This window comes from Medicago sativa, chromosome 2 (genome assembly GCF_051527215.1).
Source record: "Medicago sativa cultivar Bolivia chromosome 2, Bolivia_mono, whole genome shotgun sequence".
NCBI lineage: Eukaryota > Viridiplantae > Streptophyta > Magnoliopsida > Fabales > Fabaceae > Medicago > Medicago sativa.
In genome coordinates this window covers 54,372,136-54,393,464 of record NC_140750.1, presented here as the reverse complement: position 1 = coordinate 54,393,464, position 21,329 = coordinate 54,372,136, and the positions used below count along the sequence as shown (strand labels likewise).

Here is a 21,329-nt window from a genome sequence, read left to right as displayed (position 1 = left end):
TTACAAATAATCAAATAAAATATAAATGGTGCAAAGTGAAACATTTTAAAAATATTCTGTAAAAAGTATAATAAATAAATTTGATATGAAAAATTATACTCAACATTTAAATTTTTTAAAAAATAGTCCCTAGTGAGTATAACTCAGTTGGTAAGGACAATGCATAATATATGCAATGTCTGGGGTTCGATCCCCGGGCACCACCAAAAAAAAATTAAATTAAGATTATTTTTAAAAATTCCTTAAAAATTATTTTTAAAAATTCCTTAAAAATTAAAAATTCCTTAAAAAAAAGATTATTAAAAATTCCTTAAAAAATTAAAAATTCCTTAAAAAAAATATTATTTTTCGTTTGTTTTTGTGATTTCATTATCTTTGTACAACTTTGCTTGTTTTGATTTCTCGTCTTTGTGCGGTGTGTTTTTTTATTTTCAGTCTTAATGTGGTGTTTATTTGATTCAGGTTGAAAGATTAATTTTGAGAAAGTGCAGATTCAATTAGTGACTTTGGCATAGTTAACATTGTAGATCCGGAGACATGAGCATTTCAGAGACTTAAATATAATCATGTTTGTAGGCATAGATACTTTACTGTTCTATGATATTAGCATGAATGTTGTGAGTTTGTTCACAAATTCATAATTTCTGTTTTCAGCAGTTTTAAATTTATTGTATCAATATATACTCTATTAATTTAAATGAATGAATATCGATCGTTTAAAAAAACAAAGTATATCATCTAAATTTATTGAATTTCACTTCCCATATTCAACACCGATGAAATTAAAAGAACATTTTCTTGAAAACTACATTTAAATATGTCATATTATTATATTTTAAATCAAATATTTGATGTCTATGATATTTGATGGACAATGCATAATATAGGTAAAAATCAAATATTTTATGAAAGATAGAAACTGTCAAATTTTAAAATAAAAGGACAAAATTACAAAATTATGAAAAATAGTGGAATCAAAACTTTATAATAAGAAATATTAAATTAAATATCTTGTCAAAAAAAGAAATATTAAATATAAATAAATAGTTTTGTTTCAATTTTTTTCTAAATAATAATAATACTTTATCATATCACTTTGTTTCTTCCTCTCTTTTGTACAAGTAGTATACAATTTGATTTCATACCCATTCTTTCTTAATAAAGATCTAGATTGAATATCATATCACTTTCGGCACAAAAACTCAAAGGACGGTGGGTGCAAGTGCAACACCAACGTCAACGTCAACGTGTGGGTGCAACATCAACGTTAATACGTAACATACAAACAATGTCAAACAAATAAAACAACACCAACAACGTGTGCTAGGACCATTTTCCCATTTTCTTTTGTTTTTCTCTTAATACAAGTTCTTCTTTTTCATCCATTGTTGAATCCAAACTGCATCTGTTCAACTTTGAGCAAATGGGTATGTGAAAGTTTTGTTTTTTATTCTTTTTTTCTTCATTGGGTACCTAGATTTACTTTCATTGTCTCTCTTTTTTCTTTTGTTGCTAATTTTGTCATTTTTGTTATGTATTTTTGTATTTTGATTTTCTTCATTGTGATGTGAAGTTCAAGTACATTAGGAAGAACCCTAGATTGATAAATCTTGGGTTTAGAAAGCTAGATTGGGGGGTTTTGATTCTGTTTATAGTTGTATCTCTATTTTGAGTTTGACCATGTTTGTTAAGTTTGATAAGATTTGTTTTTCCAATGATGTTTCATGTTTAGGATTGGTAATGCTCTTTTTGCTTAACTTCTATTTCTAATTTCCTGATTTACTCTTGAATGGATTCTGCTTGTTATGTTTGGCTTTAAAATAGTTAGTGTATGTTTGGTTACACTTTTGGTGGTGTAATTGATTCTATATTTGTATAATTGATTTTGTCATGTTTGGATATTCTTTAGTATAAGTATAATTGATTCTAACTAGAAGCTAGAATTTGAAGTTTTTGCCTCTACAATTGATTTTTAGCCTCAAATTTATTGTTCAACTTACTTTTACATGAATGTTTCTACACATAAATCACTTACATTCAACTTATTTTGATCCAGAATCAATTTTAGAGAAGCAATTCATTTAAAATCAATGTTTGTCACTACAGAACCAACCACACTTTTAAACTAATTGAGTGAAGAGCGAGCTTACAAGTTTCCAAAATTGTAGTGGCTGGACTAGATGTGTATTTTATTTACTTACCGAGACATTCATACTCAAGCTTGCACGATCTCAGTCATACATGGTCATTCAAGTCATGCAATGTATAATTTATTACATTAAAATATGGTGTTTTAGGCTTTTATACTTGATTTTCATGTGGCTAACATTTATTCTTTATTCCATTTATAAATATCATGTGTATTTGTTCCTATTTATGTGATATATCTTATTGCCTGTTAATTTCTTGCTAATAGGACCATGATTCTGTTCTATTTGCAGGGCAGTTTCTTTATAGGTACTACTACTCTTGATAGTTGATAGTTTACAAGATTGCCAATGCTGCTTCAAATTTCTATATAGTGACTTCACCGGTCAGTTACTAAAGTTTAGAATTTTTTTTGACCCAAACATTAATTTATTCTTCTACAAAGCCGACAAATGATGCTGTGATGCAACAGTCAAGACTCTAGAAAACGTTTTTATACGTAAGCATGGATCCTAGAAATGAATACCAGCCTGGATCACAGTCAATAATGCATGACCACATGGATGGAATTTATATGAGTAGAAGACCTTATGACCTCAATACATCGGAAGTTAAACCTGTACAGCATTATTTGATACAGACGGGTGAGGAATTCTCTCTTGAGTTTATGAGAGACAGGGCAAATATTGGGAAGCTTGTATTTTCGAATGTCAGTGATCCTAATTATACAACTGGTTATATGGAACTGAAAGTCATTTTAGGAATCAGTCATGGAGGATCTGAAACTGGATCAGACATGTCTATGCCGTCAATGATGGATAAATATCCTAAAGAGTTTGATAGAAGCAACTACGGATCGATTCGATCGATTCCAAGAACTTCGCTGCATCAGGACAATAGACAGTTTGTGCATGGATATGGCTCTTCCGAAAGTTATGATAACTCATCAATTATGATGAAGTTTCTTTGTAGCTTCGGAGGCCAAACACGCATTCTCCGTATAAGAAAGGACATATCTTATCACGAGCTTATTCAAAAAGCGTTGATGATCTATAATCAGGTTCAGACAATTAAGTACCAGCTTCCCGGGGAAGATCTTGATGCCTTGGTATCTGTATCATCTGACGAGGATATACAGAACATGATGGAAGAATGTAATCATCTAGAAGATAGAGAAGGATCACAAAAGCTTAGGATGTTTTTGTTCTCAATCAGTGATTTGCAGGATGCTCAGTTTGGTCTCACGTCCATGGGCGATGATTCTGAAGTCCAGTATGTTATTGCTGTTAATGGCATGGACTTGGAGTCGAGAAAAAACTCAAATATGGTTGGTTTGAGCTTTTCTGCAAATGATATAAATGAATTGGAGGGGGATCATTCTTGGTGTATAAATCAGTACAATCGGGGAGTAGAAATGGCTGTGGAATTGAGGAGTCTCAAGTCATTGAAGCTGGAAATCAAGAGTAGAAATGTAGATAGCATGTTCTTCTCTTTCTGTCAGAAAATATTAGGCAACCCATTTAGTTCCGGTGGTGTGATGGCAGTTGAGTAACAGATATCATTAGGCGGCCTCCCACTGCTAACTTAAAGGCAATGAACACTACATAGATGCCGGGATGATTTGTCTTTTGAAGAATACATACAAAGCCTTCTTTTAGTAGGTTGTATACAGTATGAATCACAAGTTTAGTATCTGAAATAGTAGTGTGGTCTGACAATTTTGTTAAAGTTGATAAAATTTTAAATTAACATCTGAAATTAAAAATGTTTGACCACATTCTTTTTCGAGACAATTTCAGAGATGATACAAACATAATACATTTGAGTTTAATGGAGGCATGTTGTAATATTCATCTGTCGTATTTGTTCTGTTTTTTTCTTGTTCCATTGTATTTGCTGTATGATCCATCTTTGGTGCTTGTACTCTTGATAATTTTTGCACAACTTGTGCATGCTTCATCTTTTCTCCAAGAAAGCTTCAACGGAGGCTAAATTTGGATGAAGAGGCAATGGTTGAGGTGCTGATGGGCAAGAATGGTGGTGGAGAAGACGATTGTTTTCCTGGGAGGAGGAACAGTTGGCTGACCATGTTTCTGATAGCTAACAATTTTTTTTTTGCAGGACAATGTTGTGGATAAATGGGTTTGGTTTCATTATTCTGATGAAGGTTATACCATTAAAAAGGTGCTTATCAAATTATTACTCAAGTTGAGCGGTCTGTATTTGACGTTTTCTCAAATTTAATTTGAAACAAAGTTGTCCCTTTAAAAGTATCTTTATTCGCATGGAGAATTTTCAAGAAGAGGATTCCAACAAAGCGATAGTTTAAATCGGCATGGAGTGGTGCCTTTAGGAGTTTAGGTTCATTATTATGTTTCGGTGGTTGTGGAAAGGAGGAAACAGTCAATCATCTTGTTCTTGGTTTTGATTTTTTTGGCGGTATTTGATAGCTTGTTATCGGTGGCTGGCAAGGAAGTTCACTTTTGCATTTAGGTTATTTGGCTGACTAGCATTTGGAATATTTGCATTTAGGTATAATGCTCGAATTTTTTTATATTGTAGATTCGAACTCACGTTTCTCCATTTTCATGTGTTTAGTTTTGTAAGTTTTTCTACGTGGCTCTTTAAAACAAAGTGAAACCTCTTATGCTTTTTTTGGTTTATGGATTAAGTACTTTTTGTAATTTTTTTCTCTCATCCAATAAAATTTTTAGTTCAAAAAATAAAGACAATTGAAAACTATATTATAAAACTCTTACTAGCACCACACATAAGTTTTTTTTTTTTTTATTAATATAAGCCACCGCCCAAAAGATTTTCTTTTTTTGGGTGGAAGTTGTTAACAACGAGTACAGATACTAACGTTTTGTCAACAAAAGGAAAAAAATAAAATAAAACCGGTACTTAATTATCAAATCGCTCCTTTTTTTTCCTTTTCCTTTTTATAAGTTCAAATCACTTTCTTATCAGATCACTTAATTATCAAACCGGTACTTTCTTTCTTTCTTTTTTTTAAGGGAAAACCGGTACTTTCTTATAAGTTCGTCCTCAATCTATACACGAATATATGAAAGATAATTAAAAAATGAAAAAGAGCCAAAGTGGAGATAATATAAATTATTAAAAATTGCAGAATGGACGGATCCTCCAATGAATGAGCACATGCTTATCTATTTCCAACACACAAGTTTGCTATTGACTTTATTTATTTAAATCACTAGATTTTTTTTGAAGGGATTTTAAAAACTAAATATTAAATAAGTAATCAATCACTGCATACACAAAAATATTATATTAGAAAATCTAGATATTCGGTTTGTATTTTATTATGTTCAATAATCAAATAACTTATGTTCATTTAAGAATATCTAATTCATTTAAGAATAATCAAATAACTTATAAAAATAATTTTTGTGTAAAACTAGAAGTATAAGTGAAATATAAAAATAATAAGTTTCTTTTTGTCAAAAAAAAAGTGAAATATAAAATTAAATTTTACAAATAATCAAATAAAATATAAATGGTACAAAGTGAAACATTTTAAAATATTAACTATTCTGTAAAAAGTATAATAAATAAATTTGATATGAAAAATTATAGTCAACATTTAAATTTTAAAAAAATATCAAATGTGTAATGATTAAGATTATTTTTAAAAATTCCTTCAAAAAAAAGATTATTTTTAAAAATATAAGTTCTATTTTTTATTACTAAAATTAATATTTGTTGGGCTATGCTATTTTTTTTGTAGTGGCCGGGGTTTGAACCCCATACCTTACATATTTTATTCATTGTCCCAACCAACTGAGCTAAGCTCACGGGGTTATGCTATATTATACATGTGGTTGCATTCAATTTAAACAATTTTTTAAAATTCTACCATAACTTAGTCAATATACATCTTCTTTTTGGTGGAATAGAAGGGGTAACCCCAGAAGGAAAAATATAACAACTATGGTCTAGATATTTCATTCTATCTTTAAATTAATATTGATTGCATTAGTTTTAAATTTAAAATAAAATACGATCAGTAATGAAATTTTATCCATTTTTCTATCGCACTTAATCATATATAAAATATATATCAAAATTAAATTTTATTATAATTAAATATATTTTTGGCAAATATAATCAATATAAGTTATTTTAATAGTGTCAAATGTTGTCATGTAGTTTTGTCAAAAAACAAATTGTCATGTAGTTGTTTCTATTTTGATGTGATTTAACTTTTTTTATTAATAATTTAAATTCAGATTGTAATGTGTTGTTCCAAATTTAAAGGGATAAAATTATAAGTATACTAGTTTAAATGAAGAATAAAATCAGAGTAAAAAAAGACATCACAATATTATATATCCCCTTTATATATTGGTATAAATAATAAAACATATACAATATATTTATAACAACCGACATAAAGACATACATTTTTTGTTCAAAAAAAAAAAACATAAACATTAACAATTTTGAAAACTTAAAATAAAGACATACATTAATGTGCTTGTCTATCCACCCTTCTCTTATTGTATTTTACTTCTTTTTTTCTTACAAAATACTTTGTTGTGTATATATTTTTAGGAGGTTATTTGTAGGTGTCTGTCTAGTTGAAATTTTAAGTTTCAATCTAATGTCTTTCTCACTCCTAGTTTACCCAAATTAAAGATTTGCTCTATTTTCTTCTTCCCAAACCCTACCAATCACCACTTTTCTTCTTCTTGATCTATCAAAGAGAGGTGATTTAGGGTCAATTTTGACCCAAAATCACTAATCCAAATTGGTTTTCTTTTTCTATTAGTTGAATAAGTGATTTCCACATATTTTCAATTTTTTCCGTTTGTTTTTGTGATTTCGTCGTCTTTGTACAACTTTACTTGTTTTGATTTCTCGTCTTTGTGCAGTGTGTTTTTTTATTTTTAGTCTTAATGTGGTGTTTATTTGATTCAGGTTGAAAGTTTAATTTTGAGAAAGTGCAGATTCAATTAGTGACTTTGGCGTAGTTAACATTGCAGATCCGGAGACATGAGTATTTCAGAGACTTAAATATAATCATGTTTGTCGGCATAGATACATTACCGTTCTATGATATTAGTATGAATGTTGTGAGTTTGTTCGCAAATTCATAATTTCTGTTTTCAGCAATTTTAATTTTCTATTGTATCAATATATACTCTATCAATTTAAATTAATGCATATCGATCGTTTAAAAAAACAAAGTATATCATCTAAATTTATTGAATTTCACTTCCCATATTCAACACCGATGAAATTAAAAGCCCGGTGCCAATTTATGTGGGCTATTTAGCTTATTCAAAAAAAAAACGATGAAATTAAAAGAACATTTTCTTGAAAACTACATTTAAATATGTTATATTATTATATTTTAAATCAAATATTTGATGTCTATGATATTTGATGGACAATGCATAATATAAGTAAAAATCAAATATTTTATGAAAGATAGAAACCGTCAAATTTTAAAATAAAAGGACAAAATTACAAAATTATGAAAAATAGTGGAATCAAAACTTTATAATAAGAAATATTAAATATCTTTGTCAAAAAAGAAATATTAAATATAAATAAATAGTTTTGTTTCAATTTTTTTATAAATAATAATACTGTATCACTTTGTTTCTTCCTCTCTTTTGTACAAGTAGTATACAATTTGAATTTCATACCCATTCTTTCTTACTCCCTCCGGTCCTTATTATAAGAAACATTTGACTTTTTAGGTTCATTGTTTAAGTGATGTATCTCGTTATAAATGTAGACTAGATACATCACTTAAACAATGAACCTAAAAAGTCAAATGTTTCTTTATAATAAAGACCGGAAGGAGTAATAAAAGATCTAGATTGGATTTGTCTCGTTTGACTAAATCAAGAAATTAAAAAATTAAAAATAAAATAAAAAAACACTTTCGGCACAAAAACTCAAAGGACGGTGGGTGCAAGTGCAAAATGCAAGTGCAACTGGTAGAGAGAGAAAGAAGAAGAAAGAGTTCAACTACAACAACAACAACTTGATTTGGAGTAACATCAACGTTAATACGTAACATACAAACAATGTCAAACAAATAAAACAACACCAACAACGTGTGCTAGGACCATTTTCCCATTTTCTTTTGTTTTCCTCTTAATACAAGTTCTTTTTCATCCATTGCTGAATCCAAACTGCATCTTTTCAACTTTGAACAAATGGGTATGTGAAAGTTTTGATTTTTATTCTTTTTTTCTTCATTGGGTACCTAGATTTACTTTCATTGTCTCTCTTTTTTCTTTTGTTGCTAATTTTGTCATTTTTGTTATGTATTTTGATTTTCTTCGTTGTGATGTGAAGTTCAAGTACATTAGGAAGAACCCTAGATTGATAAATCTTGGGTTTAGAAAGCTAGATTGGGGGTTTTTGATTTTGTTTTTAGTTGTATCTCTATTTTGAGTTTGACCATATTTGTTTTTCCAATGATGTTTCATGTTTAGGATTGGTAATGCTCTTTTTGCTTAACTTCTATTTCTAATTTCCTGATTTACTCTTGAATGGATTCTGCTTGTTATGTTTGGCTTTAAGATAGTTAGTGTATGTTTGGTTCCACTTTTGGTGGTATAAATTCTATACTTGTATAATTAATTTTGAAATGTTTGGATATTCTTTAGTAGAATTGATTCTGACTAGAAGCTAGAATTTGAAGTTTTTGCCTCTACAATTCATTTTTAGCCTCTAATTTATTGTTCAACTTTTACATGAATGTTTCTACACATAAATCACTTAAATTCAACTTTTTTTTAGTCAGAATCAATTTTAGAGAACCAATTCATTTAAATCAATTTTTGTCACTACAGAACCAAACACACTTTTAGACTAATTGAGTGAAGAGCTTCCAAAATTGTAGTGATATGACTAGGGTGTAGTTTATTTGAAAACTTACCGAGACATTCACACTCAAGCTTGCACGATCTCAGTCATATAGTCATTCAAGTCATGCAATATAGAATTTATTACATTAAAATATCGTGCTTTCGTTGTGTAGGATTTTATACTTGATTTTCATGTGCCTAACATTTATTCTTTACTCCAGTGTATTTGTTCCTATTTATGTGATATATCTTATTGCCTGTTCATTTGTTCCTAATAGGATCGTGATTCTGTTCTATTTACAGGGCAGTTTCTTTATAGGTACAACCGCTCTTGAGAGTTGATAGTTTCACCGGTCAGTTACTAAAGTTAAGAATTTTTTTTTTTTGACCCAAACATTAATGTATTCTTCTTCTACAAAAACTACAAATGATGCTGTGATGCAACAGTCAATACTCTAGAAAACGTTTTTATACGTAAGCATGGATCCTAGAAATGAATACCAACCTGGATCACAATCAATAATGCATGACCACATGGATGGAATTTATATGAGTAGAAGACCACATGACCTCAATACATCGGAAGTTAAACCTGTACAGCATTATTCGATACAGACGGGTGAGGAATTCTCTCTTGAGTTTATGAGAGATAGGGCAAATATTGGAAAGCCTGTATTTTCGAATGTCACTGATCCTAATTATTCAACTGGTTATATGGAACTAAAAGGCATTTTAGGAATCAGTCATGGAGGATCGGAAACTGGATCAGACATGTCCATGCTATCAATGATGGATAAATATCCTAAAGAGTTTGATAGAAGCAACTACGGATCGATTCGATCGATACCAAGAACTTCGCTGCATCAGGACAACAGACAGTTTGTGCATGGATATGGCTCTTCCGAAAGTTTTGATAACTCGTCAATTATGATGAAGTTTCTTTGTAGCTTCGGCGGTAGAATATTGCCACGGCCAAGTGATGGAAAGCTAAGGTATGTTGGAGGCCAAACGCGCATTCTCCGTATAAGAAAGGACATATCTTATCACGAGCTTATTCAAAAAGCGTTGATGATCTATAATCAGGTTCAGGCAATTAAGTACCAGCTTCCCGGGGAAGATCTCGATGCCTTGGTATCTGTATCATCTGATGAGGATATACAGAACATGATGGAAGAATGTAATCATCTAGAAGATAGAGAAGGATCACAAAAGCTTAGGATGTTTTTGTTCTCAATCAGTGATTTGCAGGATGCTCAGTTTGGTCTCACCTCCATGGGCGATGATTCTGAAGTCCAGTATGTTATTGCTGTTAATGGCATGGACTTGGAGTCGAGAAAAAACTCAACTATGGTTGGTCTGAGCTTTTCTGCAAACGATATAAATGAATTGGAGGGGGAAAATATTGACAGACAGGGCAATGCTCCCCAGACGAACAATTTCGACTCATCATTGGCAACTCATTTTTCACAACCAATGCTACCAACTTCCTCGAATTCATACGGAATGTATCCAGTATTTTATGGCGATCAAATGATACGCCACGGTGAACCTAACGCTCATGGTCAATATTTTATGAATCATGGTGTTGATCCTTCTTATAAACCTTTTATGGAAGGGGCTCCTATTAACATGCTTCCTCATATGCCGAATACTCAACAAGGGATTTTTAATGAAGGCTATCCTCCTGGTGGAGTACAAGTGCAAAATTCAGAAGTACCTGAAACTTTGGCGAGAATGATGGCTGACAGTTCAATTCAGCAAGAAACACTATCGCTGTCTCCTTCTCAACTGTTTGACGGTTATATAAAAAATGATTTTCCAGAAGCATCCGTTGTAGTTACTGCTCCAGAGGGGAATTCATTGCCTCCGACAAGAACAAACCAACCCTCAGATAATGACGAGGTTTCTTCTACTTCCAGCAGTGCATTTGTTGCGGGTCCTTATGTTGATTCTCGCAACAATGCAGTTGACTTGAGTTGTCTTCACCCTCCTCCTCTTCCTAAAAGAGTTTATTATTCAGAAAGAATTCCAAGGGAGCAAGTAGAGTCGCTGAATCGATCCACAAAGTCAGATGATGCGGTCAATACTCAGTTTCAAGTTTCAGATTTACTTTCTGGTGTCAATTCGCAGGACTCAGCTATAGACTCGGGTAACAACTTGCATGATGGAAATCCGTCTAATCTAGCCAAGGAAATGAACATCACAGCGAAGCCCTTGCCTGCAGATGGCGAAGGAACCAAAGATATCTTAACTAAGGAGAATGCTGTTGTTATGTTGGGAACAGAAAATTATCGTAACGATAACCATAAAGAATCCCCGCTTGAAGGTAAATCAGACATCCCTGTGAAAGAATCAAATGGTGATTTTAACATGCAAGCACCACCTGTTCCTTTGAATGCGAACACAACTGCGAAAGTTGATCACCAAGGGCAAGGTGACATTCTTATTGATATTAATGATCGATTTCCACGCGAATTGCTTAATGATATGTTCTCCAAAGCAATACTAGAAGAAGAAGATTCCTCTAGTCAACATCCATTAGCTTCAGATGGAATGGGTTTAAGTATAAACATGGAAAATCATGAACCTAAAAGTTGGTCGTATTTTCAAAAATTGGCACAAGAAGGGAACGACAATGCATCTCTTATTGACCAGGATCATCTTGGTTTTTCACCTGGTGTAGTTGGAGATAATAGAGCTCAACATGTTGCACCTTTAACAACTGATGAAGTTCCACTAAACCGTGCAGAATTCCATCTCAATTTTGGTGAAGAAATTCAGAAGGACTTTCATGGAGAAAATGAAGCAGAAACTACTGTTCTGAAATCAAATTTTGATCAGTCTCAAATTAATGACACTGAAAGTATGCAATTTGGTGCTATGATAGAAAACCTAAGAGCAGAAGAGTCAGAATATGAGGTACTATTGTAGTATTTTTTTTCTTTTTTTTGTGTTGAGAATCTTACTAATATGCTTATATGCTCACAAAAGTTCTTTTCCCTTTAACTTAGGTTGAAAAGTTTGAAAAGAAAAATAGCAGTCTACCTCCTCTTGATCCTTCTTTAGGAGAATTTGATATGAGTACTTTGCAGGTAAGTATGTTCATTTTTGCATGTGCAATATTTCTTCTGTGCCGTGATATTCATTTTGGGGAGGAAGGGGTTTAGATTGGATTTTGTTAAAGAAAGATCATTGCTCAGTTGCTAGTAATTTTTCTTTTGACAATGAATTGTTCTGCTGTGTATAATTTGGATGCTTGCATTTTAGTGATGAACATGACATTGTCGTGTCAATCTATTCCTACCCACTTAATTTCATATATATCGTATGAATGTTGCGTTAGTTGCTGCAGCAGGAAATAGAATCACTCAATGTTCATTGTTTTGACTCTACAAGTTAGAATATATGAAATATCTCTGAATATCTTTGCTATTATGTTTGAATATCTTATTCTATTTCCCAGTATTAACTTTTAATCTAAGAGTATCTTATCTTGTAAGATTAATTTCCATATTGATTAGCTATTATCATGATTTATTACCAGTTTTCCCTATTTATTTCGGATTAGGAGTCTTTATCCTATATATAGGGGTTAGTGTTTAGTTTTTTTATATTAAGTGATCATCAATAATGTTCAAAGTTATAATTATTTCTCTCCTCCATTTATTTAAAATCCTTAACTTCATTAATATGATACTATGTATCTTCTACTCCCTCTGTAACAAAATATAAACAAAAGTGAGTCGAAGAAAGTTGATGTATTTGGTACTAAATTTGGACCAAATATATCAAATTCCTTTGACTCACTTTTGCTTATATTTTGTTACGGAGGAAATTTTAAAGAATGTCAGTAAGAAAATTCCTTACAAATTGCTACATCCTGGACCAATACCTGTCATTCTCTCACTGGACCAGTAGTTGTTGATCAAGTGTTTCTTTGACATGTCTATTTCTAACATACATATCAACAATGTGTTTTATGGACAATTGAGTTCAATCAAGCTGGCCATCATACGCGTCTTGGATATCCTCCTTCTTTCATCTGACCATGTAAAACATTTTTGTGATCATCAAGTTGTTTGAACATCAACCATTTGGAAAACAAAATCAAGAAAAAAGAACACTCAAAGAAAAAGAGCTACTGGGATTCTTGTGTGTGTTTGCAATGTGCTTGTATGATTTTATCCACATTTACAATCAGGGAGAGCAACAACTAGTCGAACATATAAAAATAATAATAATAATGATCAAAAGTTATCTAATTAAATTAAAAATTATATTGAGCAAATTTAAATTTATTATTTGATTTTTGTAATAATTTGAGATACTAAAATTTCTATATTTGGAATGTATTTTAAAATCGAGTTAGATTGAAAATTAATTGTATATATGTTCAGAAATATATACATGCTTCAGATTTTATTGTCATGGTTAAACACATACATGAATTTTAGTTCATAATTGTTCTGATGCAAATTATAGGTCATAATGAATGAAGATCTTGAAGAGCTGAAGGAACTAGGTTCTGGTACCTTTGGAACTGTATATCATGGAAAATGGCGAGGAACAGACGTTGCAATTAAGAGAATAAAGAAGACTTGCTTCACTGGTCGATCGTCTGAGCAAGAGAGACTGGTAATGATAATCTCATTGTATTTTCTTGGAAGTGATTCCATGATAATGATAATCTCTGAGAGCTGTAAAATTGTATCTGCTTCTTTTTCAGACTGTCGAGTTTTGGCGGGAAGCTGATATTCTTTCCAAGCTTCATCATCCAAATGTGGTAGCGTTTTATGGTGTAGTTCAAAATGGACCAGGAGGAACAATGGCAACTGTTACAGAGTATATGGTTGATGGTTCTCTTAGGCATGTCTTACTTCGCAAGGATAGGTAACGAATACATACCTCGATAGAGCTTTTCTGATTTCTTATGTTTATTTCTAGGTTGTCAGTATTGGTAAATAGTGCCGCTATCCTGGTGGAGTGGGTGTTTGCCACCAGTGTCTCCCAGTGCGTCACGAAGGGATGGTGGTCGGAGCAGCTGCTTTCGCGACTCCAAGTCGCAGAATAAATTGCCGAAATAACATGCTACTGAGCCACGCCATTAAGGGGGGAGGAAAATCCAAAAAAAAAAAAAAATGGAAAATCTGATTTTTTTTTTCACCATTTATGTCGGTATTCCTTCCTCCCAAACCCACGCCACACACATTTTCCGCCCATCTCTGTCTGATGAAGTTAAAACTGTGTCTCAACTACCCAACATGGTCTCTTTGTACAGGTTTAAAAACAATAAATAGAATAATTACAGAATATTCTATCTCTGTTTACAAGATATGATATGATACGATATGTATATCCTATACAATAAATACATGGATCGATCCTAATCTTATTTTCAATGATTCTATTTCTTAGTTTTTATAATTTGTAGCTCGTTGAATAAGGTACTAGTATAATTTATCAGGTCTTAAAGAGTGAATGACGATGAATCTCTCGTCATGTTTTATGGAGGGATTTAAAAATCCTTGCATGATTTTTCATTGTAGGTATCTTGATCGTCGCAAGAGGCTGATAATTGCAATGGATGCAGCTTTTGGAATGGAATATTTGCACTCCAAAAATATTGTGCATTTTGACTTAAAATGTGACAATTTACTTGTAAACTTAAAAGATCCATTACGGCCAATATGCAAGGTATCGAAGCTGAAAACCTTTCTCCTATTTTCCATGAACTTGAAATGATATTCATTTAATACAAAGGTTGAGAAGACTGAGAAAATTTATATTTCAGGTTGGTGATTTTGGTTTGTCAAAAATTAAACGAAATACATTGGTTTCTGGTGGGGTGCGAGGCACTCTACCTTGGATGGCACCAGAGCTGTTGAATGGTAGCAGCAGCAAGGTCTCCGAAAAGGTAGAATTTTGAAATGTCTAAACTAACTGCTTTTTATTTTACGAGATTTCTGGTCATCATAGCTGTTTGGAGCAAAAATTTAGGGTTAAATATGTTTAGTATTTATATTTATCTTGAGTTTTGTTTTTTTTTTTAATCCCTACAATTTATAAAACTGCATGTTTTTTCACTTTGTAGGTTCTAAAAGTATGTAGCTTTGTAAAGATGAAAAAACATTTATCCTAAATTTATATGGAATTGTATTTGTTTGAGCCTTTATTTTACCTGTGATGTTTCAACATAATCTTTGGACATTAAAGTATTTCAGTTTATAATCCATATTGATCTCCTTTCACTCGCCTTGTTGCTTGCTTGTAGTTTTGGTTTTTGATATTGAATTTATGATTTGTAGGTTGATGTGTTCTCGTTTGGCATAGTACTTTGGGAGATTCTTACTGGCGAGGAGCCATATGCCAATATGCACTATGGTGCAATCATAGGTGCACAATCTTTTTCTTATGCTCTTGTTTACGTTGTCTGCGGTGGAGCCTGAACTTAGTTCTTGTTGCATCTTTTTGAAAATGTGGTTAATGAATCAGATTATGTTGGGGTTTACTCCGAAGACTTGGGCTTCACGTATGAAAGATGTGTTAGGAAACTATGTCTATTGTCTTTATATAACCGGTTAAAAGATATATACATAATCAAAGTTTTGTGGTGTTGTGTCCAATTGCTCGTGTCTGTTTCTTCCTTTTTGAACATTCAAAGTGTTCTTGAACATTCATCTTTTGTTATTATAGAATTTTTTATACATAAGGACTTGTATGATAAGCGCTTATAGTTGTTTATCCAAACAAGATCATATTAAAGTTTGTCTGTAATCAACTGGCCATCTGTGTATCACAAGGGTATTCTAAAGTTCTATATTCCAATGCAGGTGGAATTGTCAACAACACACTAAGGCCAACAATCCCAAATTATTGTGATATTGAATGGCGAACACTGATGGAGCAATGTTGGGCACCAAATCCTGCAGTTAGGCCATCCTTCACAGAAATAGCTAGTCGACTACGCACTATGACAACTGCAGCCGTCCCAACCAAATCACCGGGTCACAAGGCATCCAAATGATTGAAACAAATACTGATGGCATGGAAGTATTTGGATATCAAGAGTCTCTGCAGTTTTTGTATGACATGAGTCCCTTGTATTTTGTTGTTGTTGTTGTGTCACTATTTTGATTAAAATACATGTCTGATTGAAATATTGTTATACACTAATCTGCATTCATAGAAGTTCAGAATAATTTTCTGTTTAATCAGCAATTTTGTTTGTTTCCCCTTTCCTCTAAAAATCAATTCACCTGTTTATTTTTTCTCCCTCGTCCTCTGAATAAAAACTAACATTTAATTGAAAAGAAACAATCACACTTTTTGTTGCAACATGCAACTATGTCAAAGGAACTCAAATATCAAACTTGGTCATTAACCACTATTAAGTGGCTCGGGTCACATAACATTTATGTAACTAAAACATATTTTGCTTCAATGATAGAAAAATTAAACAACTTTTATCAAACTAACACCTCTAATATAGAAAAAAATACTTTGCAAGTAGCACCATATAATTAAAAATGCATTGAAACTGTAAGCAAGTTACAAGTATATGTTAGTAAAAACAAAAGAAGTTACAAATAAATATGTTTTTTTTTTCTTTCTAAATAGGGGTTGGGGAATATAATCTATGTATTTAGAGAGTGGGAGTATTATATATTTCTCAATTGGGACCCCACTATGCTATCACTCACGGGATGGGTACAAAGAATTTGAAGAAATTTTGTAGAAAAATACTAAAATAAAGGAAGAATATGTGCAACTTCTAGTCAATTAATAAGTAAATCTGAATGTATCCCTCTCTTATTATTATCATTGTTATTTTATTCAAATTATTTCTCTCTTTGTTGAATCTAATCTACACAAGATTTAGATGGCATTAACAACGAATATGCTGGGATTGACACACAAAAAGCAAAAAATATGGTGGGAGTGAAGCTAATCTACACTATAAGACATATTTAAATACAAGTTGAAATATTGTGAGATATTCTTTGACCAAACTTAATGTATTTTGACATATTTAAATACATAAGGACATATTTTCCTCAAGAAGTTCATAATGATTTATTTCTGTTTAATTTGCAATATTTTTTTCCTTTCAAAATCAAATCACCTAATTTTTATTATTTTATTTTTTACATTTCCCATCTTCGGATTAAAAAAGCATTCAATTGGAAAATAACAACACTTCTTGTTACAACATGCAACTATATATAATGAACTTAGCAGTGACAGAGAAATAAAAGAGACTTTGCATTCTGCAGTTAAAATCAAAATAAAGTAGCATCATTTAATGAAGAATGCATTAAAACTTCCAAAATATTATAGTGAGAAATCGATAATCTGTGATGCAAAAATGAGAGTATAAAAGGTAGAATCAAAACATGCTATAAAAAAATAAAAAAAAGATTCCGACCTACCGGATTCGAACCAGTGACCTAAGGATATCTGAGGTTTTGTCCCACTACAGTCCTCCGCTCTACCAACTGAGCTAAGGTCGGATTGTGATAATTCAGGAGAATCAAAGTATAAGTTTCTCAATAGAAAATACGATATTATTAAATGTTATTGCAAGGATTATGCCAAGAATATTCTCACTAGTTTGCAAATTATCATTAAATCCATCAACAAACTTATCATGAAGTATATACTCTATCAATTATGAACCATTTTTTTTTTAAACATTTCCATCTTCACCATTATTTACATTCTCTTACTAGCAAAATTCATTCAACAATATGGTTTTTTATTTTTGGAAACAAACTATATGGTTTTAAAAAAGCAAAATGAAAAACAAACTGGAGTTGAATGTTGAGGCTGAATTAAACCATGGTTGTGTTAAGTTGGTCTAATATGGGATACTAAATTTTAAAATGTTTGTACAGTTTGAAGTGCTAAATTTAATTAAGTACACAAAATGTCAATGTATAGATCCTATTTATTTCCACACCAAATCCAAAAGCATATTTCTAGAACCATGCTAAAGTTGATATTGTATCCATCAATTTCCAAAAGAGTACTTAGGATCCAATGCATTTTTTAGAAGAGAAAAAAAAATTAAGTAAAGGATATTGTAACAATTAGGGACGTTTCACTTGAATGACGTAATCTTTGGTGACATTAGTGTATTTTAGATTTAAGAGAATAATTGATGATTGATTAAAATTTAAATAAAAGATAATGATTGATTAAAAGAAAGATACGAACAATGTAACTAATATCACCAATGTCACCAAAAATTAATTTCATCCAAAATGTGCAAAGGTGCCCGAAATTATTCACATTGTTGTCTTTCTTTTATCATCATCATCATCACTTGAGCACCATTCAAGAAAATAATCATCACTTGGACCTTTGTTTTATTTCTTTTCTTACACAAGCAATACAGAATACAAATATATGGTGGAATTAAAATATAAACTCTTTAAATAAAAATATAATAATTTAATAGAATACTATACTATGCTTGACCAGAAAAAGAAAAAAAATAGAATACTATGCTATGAATAAATTAAATTAAAGGCAGTTGAATGGAGGCCGCCCTATAGAGGAGAAACTAAAAAAACTGTTAAGAAAAATTGATAAACAAATACGAGACAGCTCTTAAAAATGGGTTTAATAGGAGAGTTGGAAACATTTGTCTTGATTATAAAATTTCAAAATTAATTTTTAAATACCGACGGTTTAGATTTGAATTCAATCACAATTTACAATTTCAAATTTAATTTTTAAATACCGACGGTTTAGATTTAATTTTTACAGTGTTCGAGTATTTTTTTTTCTTTTGACAATAAATGTTCGAGTATCTATCTATAAATGTTAAAAAAACATAACAAGCCACCAAATTTTTGTAATAAACATTCTTCAAAAAAAAAAAAAAAAATTTGTGATAAACAGGAATGAAGAGAGTTATTGAAAAGATGACAAATGGCAATAGCACATTTACTTTTCTTATATACATAAATTAAAAAAGTGGTTCAATAAAAATAGATAAATAAATTATGCATATATTATTTGATGTTAAATATAATAAAAAAGTAGATGTTTTTTTTATAGGAAGAAAAAATATATATGTTGTGATTTAATATATAAGCAAATTTCAATTAGCTCCTACACCATTTAATTATATGTCTCTTAAAAGGAAGAATTAGAAACAAACTCTTTTCAATATTCACATGAACACTTCTTTCAAAAAAAGAAAAATATTCACAAGAACACTTAATTTCAGGGTTAACGAAGTTTTTAGTCCCTATAAATATTCACAGTTTTGTTTTTAGTCCCTACAAAATAAAATCACACTTTTTAGTCCCTGTGCAATTTTCCTTAAGCATTTTAGGGACCAAAAATGTTGATGGAAAAATTTTATATGGACTAAAAATGCTGATGGAAAAAATTTATAGGGACTAAAAATGCTGATGGAAAATTTTATAGGGACTAAAAAGTGTGATTTTATTTTGTAGGGACTAAAAATAAAATTCTAAATATTTATAGGAAATATTTACTTAATTAACCCTTAATTTTATATTAGGTGTAATCAATCTGAGTCTGAAACTTTAAAAATGGTTTTCACATAAAATAGTGAGACTATCTTTGATTTCATCTAATAAGAGAACAAATTTTAAAGTGAATGTTTGAAAAAGAGTATTCATAACACATATCTTATTAAAATATTATTCAATTAATTTTTGATATAATTAATTATTTTGTTGCTTATAATTAAAATTGAATGTTTTTGTGAGCTTAACTTAAATGATAGGGACATTCCATTTTATATGCAGAGACTGAAGTTTGAACCACGGACACTCGCTTATTCATCTTAAAACGGTGAATTTCTAGCGATTAGAGTACATGACAAAAAATAATTGAACAATTAACTAATAATAGTTATAGTAGCATTAACTATTCATCTGGTCTTAAGGTCAATTCCCATATGCTAGTTGGAGTTAATATGTTTGATTCTTGGATGTTAGAGGCTACTTCAGTTTTAAACTACATGATCAGTCACATTCCTTTCATTTATTTGGGTTTACCTATTGGTAGCGACTCCCACAAGTTGAATTTTTGGTATCCATTTCTTGATCGAATAAAGTCTAGATTGTTAGGGTGGAAAAAGTAGAAATATGTCTTTGGGTAGTCGATTGGTTCTTGTGTCATTTCTCCCGGTCTATTTTCTTTCCTTTTTCAAGGCTCATACAAATATCATTTCTTGTCTACAATCTATTTTTACTTGCTTCTTTAGGGAGGGAGGGGGTGCGGGGTGGGGGGTGTAAGAATTCTAGGAAAATACCTTGGATACATTGGGATACTATTTGTTTGAAAATGGAGAATGATAGGTTGAGGGTTAGAATGGTGTTGGAGGTTGAAGGAGGAGCAAGCGAGATTGTGATTTAGAGTTTTATATGCGAGGTATATTGAGGTAGGTGTCATCATTGGGGAGGGAGGGATTGTAGCATTAGTTTGGTGGAAGAATTATATTAGCATCAACGGTGGGGTGGGTGTCGGAAGTTGGTTTGAAGATAATTTATGCGGAGAGGTGGAAGATGGTAAAGATACTTTGTTTTGGTGGGATCCTTAGTTGGAAGTGATGTAGATTTGGCAACTTCATTTATCAAAAAATACAATGTTACAAGTGTTTATAATCACCTTTTTCAGTGGATCAACCTAACTATGGCTATCATTCACATAACTTTTGGCATAAAGAGGTTCCACTAAAGGTCAACCTTTTCGCTGGGCGTCTGTTGCACAATTGGATACCAACAACATGCAATTTAATTAGGAGACGAGTGCTTATGCAAAATGCACAATTATGTGCAGGCAAATGTGGCCTCCAGGAGGACATCGATCATCTCCTTTTGTTTTGTGACTTCTTTGTAAAATTTGGTTTGATAATTATAATTTGCTAGGTTTTGTTACGGTTTAGCTGATACATATCACATATCACTTACATCAATTTGGATCACAAGGTGACTACTCAAAAAATATTCGTTCGACTCTTCATTTGATTTGGCTGTCTAGAGTCTGAGTCATTTGATGCGAAAGAAATGCTTGAGTTTTTCAACAAAATGGGGATTCTATTCATTATCTTTTTGAGAAAATTAAGGCTCAATCTTTTTGGTGGCTAAAGGCTCGTCCTACTTTTGCTTTGTACCATCACATGTGGTGGCTTAACCCTAGATTATGTTTGAAGGTTGCTTTTTAGTGAGCTCGTTTGTTGGCTCTTTTTGGCCGTGTTACCTTTCCAGTTAGCTTGTATTTCGGCTCTCTTTGTTTTAATAAATGTGTTTTGTTGATGTAACTGTTTTACTTCCTTTCGGCGTT

At 31.4% G+C, this 21,329-nt stretch overlaps 1 protein-coding gene, 1 non-coding gene and 1 pseudogene across 6 annotated transcripts; 2 read left to right on the top strand and 1 right to left on the bottom strand.

Annotated features, from left to right (window-relative positions):
• Nucleotides 1-1,257: 1,257 nt before the first annotated feature.
• Nucleotides 1,258-3,997, top strand: LOC146948953 (RAF-like serine/threonine-protein kinase 20 pseudogene; annotated as a pseudogene). Of its 3 annotated transcripts, none has more exons than XR_015027093.1 (3): nucleotides 1,258-1,427; nucleotides 2,442-2,457; nucleotides 2,594-3,997. The product of XR_015027093.1 is annotated as an RAF-like serine/threonine-protein kinase 20 pseudogene, transcript variant X3 (transcript). The 3 variants fall into 3 exon arrangements; XR_015027092.1 differs by having other exon boundaries at nucleotides 2,417-2,457; XR_015027091.1 differs by having other exon boundaries at nucleotides 2,447-3,997.
• Nucleotides 3,998-8,083: 4,086 nt separating this feature from the next.
• Nucleotides 8,084-16,220, top strand: LOC146948952 (RAF-like serine/threonine-protein kinase 20). 2 transcript variants are annotated; one of them, XM_085745085.1, is made up of 9 exons: nucleotides 8,084-8,349; nucleotides 9,322-11,921; nucleotides 12,014-12,094; nucleotides 13,485-13,637; nucleotides 13,729-13,892; nucleotides 14,549-14,696; nucleotides 14,794-14,916; nucleotides 15,308-15,395; nucleotides 15,833-16,220. In XM_085745085.1, the coding sequence occupies exons 2-9, from the start codon at nucleotides 9,483-9,485 to the stop codon at nucleotides 16,024-16,026; spliced, it is 3,390 nt and encodes a 1,129-aa protein (XP_085601211.1). In that variant the 5' UTR covers nucleotides 8,084-8,349; nucleotides 9,322-9,482; the 3' UTR covers nucleotides 16,027-16,220. The 2 variants fall into 2 exon arrangements, with proteins under 2 accessions (XP_085601211.1, XP_085601210.1); XM_085745084.1 differs by having other exon boundaries at nucleotides 9,306-11,921.
• A 1,201-nt stretch (nucleotides 16,221-17,421) lies between these two features.
• Nucleotides 17,422-17,512, bottom strand: TRNAY-GUA (transfer RNA tyrosine (anticodon GUA)). Its single transcript is given in 2 exon segments — nucleotides 17,422-17,457; nucleotides 17,476-17,512. It is a non-coding gene; the product is annotated as a tRNA-Tyr (tRNA).
• Nucleotides 17,513-21,329: the final 3,817 nt, after the last annotated feature.

Coding starts and splice junctions, on each gene's coding strand:
- LOC146948952 (XM_085745085.1), top strand. CDS start 9,483: ATGGATCCTAGAAATGAATACCAACCTGGATCACAATCAATAATGCAT. Junction 12,095..13,484: donor TTGATATGAGTACTTTGCAG/GTAAGTATGTTC, acceptor TGCAAATTATAG/GTCATAATGAATGAAGATCT. Junction 14,697..14,793: donor CATTACGGCCAATATGCAAG/GTATCGAAGCTG, acceptor TTTATATTTCAG/GTTGGTGATTTTGGTTTGTC.